This window comes from Salmo salar, chromosome 04 (genome assembly GCF_965601325.2).
Source record: "Salmo salar chromosome 04, fSalSal1, whole genome shotgun sequence".
Classification (NCBI taxonomy): Eukaryota; Metazoa; Chordata; class Actinopteri; order Salmoniformes; family Salmonidae; genus Salmo; species Salmo salar.
Window position 1 is genome coordinate 4,637,501 of NC_138294.1, and position 5,000 is coordinate 4,642,500.

Here is a 5,000-nt window from a genome sequence, read left to right on the forward strand (position 1 = left end):
GAAAACAAATCTCAACAAATTGGATGGGCCCTTGTTTTTTAATCTTATTAATTTATTTAACCTTTATTTAACTAGGCAAGTCAGTTAAGAACAAATTCTTATTTTCAATGACGGTCTAGGAACAGTGGCGTTTAACTGCCTTGTTCAGGGGCAGAACGACAGATTTTTACCTTGTCAGCTCGGGGGATTCGACCAAGCAACCTTTCGATTACTGGCCATAACGCTCTAACCACTAGGCTACGCTGCCGCCTCTACACTCTAACCACTAGGCTACCTTGCCGCCTCTACACTCTAACCACTAGGCTACCCTGCCGCCTCTACACTCTAACCACTAGGCTACCCTGCCGCCTCTACACTCTAACCCCTAGGCTACCCTGCCGCCTCTACGCTCTAACCACTAGGCTACCCTGCCAGCCTCTACGCTCTAACCACTAGGCTACCCTGCCGCCTCTACACTCTAACCACTAGGCTACCCTGCCGCCTCTACACTCTAACCACTAGGCTACCCTGCCGCCTCTACGCTCTAACCACTAGGCTACCCTGCCGCCTCTACGCTCTAACCACTAGGCTACCCTGCCGCCTCTACGCTCTAACCACTAGGCTACCCTGCCGCCTCTACACTCTAACCACTAGGCTACCCTGCCGCCTCTACACTCTAACCACTAGGCTACCCTGCCGCCTCTACACTCTAACCACTAGGCTACCCTGCCGCCTCTACACTCTAACCACTAGGCTACCCTGCCACCTCTACACTCTAACCACTAGGCTACCCTGCCGCCTCTACACTCTAACCACTAGGCTACCTGCCTCCTCTACACTCTAACCACTAGGCTACCCTGCCGCCTCTACGCTCTAACCACTAGGCTACCCTGCCACCTCTACACTCTAACCACTAGGCTACCCTGCCGCCTCTACACTCTAACCACTAGGCTACCCTGCCGCCTCTACACTCTAACCACTAGGCTACCCTGCCTTATATTCTGCAGTGTGGTCACACATTTTTACATATTGTGTGTGTGTGTGTGTGTGTGTGTGTGTGTGTGTGTGTGTGTGTGTGTGTGTGTGTGTGTGTGTGTGTGTGTGTGTGTGTGTGTGTGTGTGTGTGTGTGTGTGTCTGTGTGTGTGTGTGTGTGTCTGTGTGTCGTGTGTGTGTGTGTGTGTGTGTGTGTGTGTGTGTGTGTGTGTGTGTGTGTGTCTCCAGGTCAGAGTGTGAGGAGCGCCTGAGGGCGGAATTTAAAGCGGAGCTTGACGCGGCTGTTGCCGCGAGCAACCAGAGAGAGCAGGAGCTGCAGACTCAACTAGCCGATCTCCAATCACAGGTAATCTACTCAACTAGCCAATCACCAGTCACAGGTAATCTACTCAACTAGCCAATCACCAATCACAGGTAATCTACTCAACTAGCCAATCACCAATCACGGGTAATCTACTCAACTAGCCAATCACCAACAGGTAATCTACTCAACTAGCCAATCACCAATCACAGGTAATCTACTCAACTAGCCAATCACCAGTCACAGGTAATCTACTCAACTAGCCAATCACCAATCACAGGTAATCTACTCAATTAGCCAATCACCAATCACGGGTAATCTACTCAACTAGCCAATCACCAATCACAGGTAATCTACTCAACTAGCCAATCACCAATCACAGGTAATCTACTCAACTAGCCAATCACCAGTCACAGGTAATCTACTCAACTAGCCAATCACCAATCACAGGTAATCTACTCAATTAGCCAATCACCAATCACGGGTAATCTACTCAACTAGCCAATCACCAATCACAGGTAATCTACTCAACTAGCCAATCACCAATCACAGGTAATCTACTCAATTAGCCAATCACCAATCACAGGTAATCTACTCAACTAGCCAATCACAGATAATCTACTCAACTAGCCAATCACCAATCACGGGTAATCTACTCAACTAGCCAATCACCAATCACAGGTAATCTACTCAACTAGCCAATCACCAATCACAGGTAATCTACTCAATTAGCCAATCACAGGTAATCTACTCAATTAGCCAATCACCAATCACAGGTAATCTACTCAATTAGCCAATCACCAATCACAGGTAATCTACTCAATTAGCCAATCACCAATCACAGGTAATCTACTCAACTAGCCAATCACCAGTCACAGGTAATCTACTCAACTAGCCAATCACCAATCACAGGTAATCTACTCAATTAGCCAATCACAGGTAATCTACTCAATTAGCCAATCACCAATCACAGGTAATATACTCAACTAGCCAATCACCAATCACAGATGATCACGGAGCTCTTCACTAACCACAGATCTAGGATCTGTCTGGAGGGGGGATCTGATCTAACCTCACTATTGATCTGAGATGTCTGGAGGGGGGATCTGATCTAACCTCACTATTGATCTGAGATGTCTGGAGGGGGATCTGATCTAACCTCACTATTGATCTGAGATGTCTGGGGGGGGGGGGGGGGGGGTCTGATCTAACCTCACTATTGATCTGAGATGTCTGGGGGGGGGGGGGGGGTCTGATCTAACCTCACTATTGATCTGAGATGTCTGGAGGGGGGATCTGATCTAACCTCACTATTGATCTGAGATGTCTGGGGGGGGGGGGTCTGATCTAACCTCACTATTGATCTGAGATGTCTGGAGGGGGGATCTGATCTAACCTCACTATTGATCTGAGATGTCTGGAGGGGGGATCTGATCTAACCTCACTATTGATCTGAGATGTCTGGAGGGGGGATCTGATCTAACCTCACTATTGATCTGAGATGTCTGGAGGGGGGATCTGATCTAACCTCACTATTGATCTGAGATGTCTGGAGGGGGGATCTGATCTAACCTCACTATTGATCTGAGATGTCTGGAGGGGGGATCTGTTCTAACCTCACTATTGATCTGAGATGTCTGGAGGGGGGATCTGATCTAACCTCACTATTGATCTGAGATGTCCGGAGGGGATCTGATCTAACCTCACTATTGATCTGAGATGTCTGGAGGGGGGATCTGATCTAACCTCACTATTGATCTGAGATGTCTGGAGGAGGGATCTGATCTAACCTCACTATTGATCTGAAATGTCTGGAGGGGGGATCTGATCTAACCTCACTATTGATCTGAGATGTCTGGAGGGGGGATCTGATCTAACCTCACTATTGATCTGAGATGTCTGGAGGAGGGATCTGATCTAACCTCACTATTGATCTGAAATGTCTGGAGGGGGGATCTGATCTAACCTCACTATTGATCTGAGATGTCTGGAGGGGGGATCTGATCTAACCTCACTGTTGATCTGAGATGTTAAATTCTAACCCTTAAAACTAACAAGACAGTTGAATCATTTCCTGTTTGACTGAGCTAACTTCCTGGTGTAGGTGGAGAGGAAGGCGGGGCCAGCAGAGGGTCACCATGACGACAGTGAGATTGACAGGCTGCGAAGGGAGGTGCAGGAAACCAGAGACATGAACCAGAGACTGAGAGAACAGCTGCAGGTACACACACACACACACACACACACACACACACACACACACACACACACACACACACACACACACACACACACACACACACACACACACACACACACACACACACACACACATACTGACAGAGCTACTGGACTGGAGTGGATATACATGACTGTGTGTGTGTGTGTGTGTGTGTGTGTGTGTGTGTGTGTGTGTGTGTGTGTGTGTGTGTGTGAGAGAGAGATAACCTAGTTTAATTTCTTTTAGGAGGAACACTCTGAAGAACGACACTCGGCGGCGTTGCAGGCTCTGGAGAGACGAGCTCAGGAAGACCTGCAGACAGAGAGGAACAGACTACACACACTACACCTGTTACAGCTAGGTAACACACACACTACACCTGTTACGGCTAGGTAACACACACACACTACACCTGTTACGGCTAGGTAACACACACACTACACCTGTTACAGATAGGTAACACACACACACTACACCTGTTACAGATAGGTAACACACACACTACACCTGTTACGGCTAGGTAACACACACACACTACACCTGTTACGGCTAGGTAACACACACACTACACCTGTTACAGATAGGTAACACACACACACTACACCTGTTACGGCTAGGTAACACACACACTACACCTGTTACGGCTAGGTAACACACACACACTACACCTGTTACAGCTAGGTAACACACACACTACACCTGTTACGGCTAGGTAACACACACACTACACCTGTTACAGATAGGTAACACACACACACTACACCTGTTACAGCTAGGTAACACACACACTACACCTGTTACGGCTAGGTAACACACACACTACACCTGTTACAGCTAGGTAACACACACACTACACCTGTTACAGCTAGGTAACACACACACTACACCTGTTACGGCTAGGTAACACACACACTACACCTGTTACAGATAGGCAACACACACACTACACCTGTTACAGCTAGGTAACACACACACACTACAGTCATGGCCAAAAGTTTTGAGAATGACACAAATATAAATTTTCACAAAGTCTGCTGCCTCAGTTTGTATAATGGCAATTTCGCATATAATCCAGAATGTTATGAAGAGTGATCAGATGAATTGCAATTCATTGCAAAGTCCCTCTTTGCCATGCAGATGAACTGAATCCCCCCCAAAAAAACATTTCCACTGCATTTCAGCCCTGCCACAAAAGGACCAGCTGACATCATGTCAGTGATTCTCTCGTTAACACAGGTGTGAGTGTTGACGAGGACAAGGCTGGAGATCACTCTGTCATGCTGATTGAGTTTGAATAACAGACTGAAAGCTTCAAAAGGAGGGTGGTGCTTGGAATCATTGTTCTTCCTCTGTCAACCATGGTAACCTGCAAGGAAACACGTGCCGTCATCATTGCTTTGCACAAAAAGGGTTTCACAGGCAAGGATATTGCTGCCAGTAAGATTGCACCTAAATCAACCATTTATCAGATCATCAAGAACTTCAAGGAGAGCGGTTCAATTGTT

General features: G+C 47.3%; 1 protein-coding gene across 1 annotated transcript in view; it reads left to right on the forward strand.

Annotated features, from left to right (window-relative positions):
- Nucleotides 1–5,000, forward strand: part of fam184b (family with sequence similarity 184 member B) — a 42,667-nt gene that overhangs the window by 25,720 nt on the left and 11,947 nt on the right. The window contains 3 exon segments of the mRNA XM_082974021.1: nucleotides 1,202–1,319; nucleotides 3,379–3,495; nucleotides 3,742–3,856. Of these exon segments, the coding sequence (XP_082830147.1) occupies nucleotides 1,202–1,319; nucleotides 3,379–3,495; nucleotides 3,742–3,856 (350 nt within the window).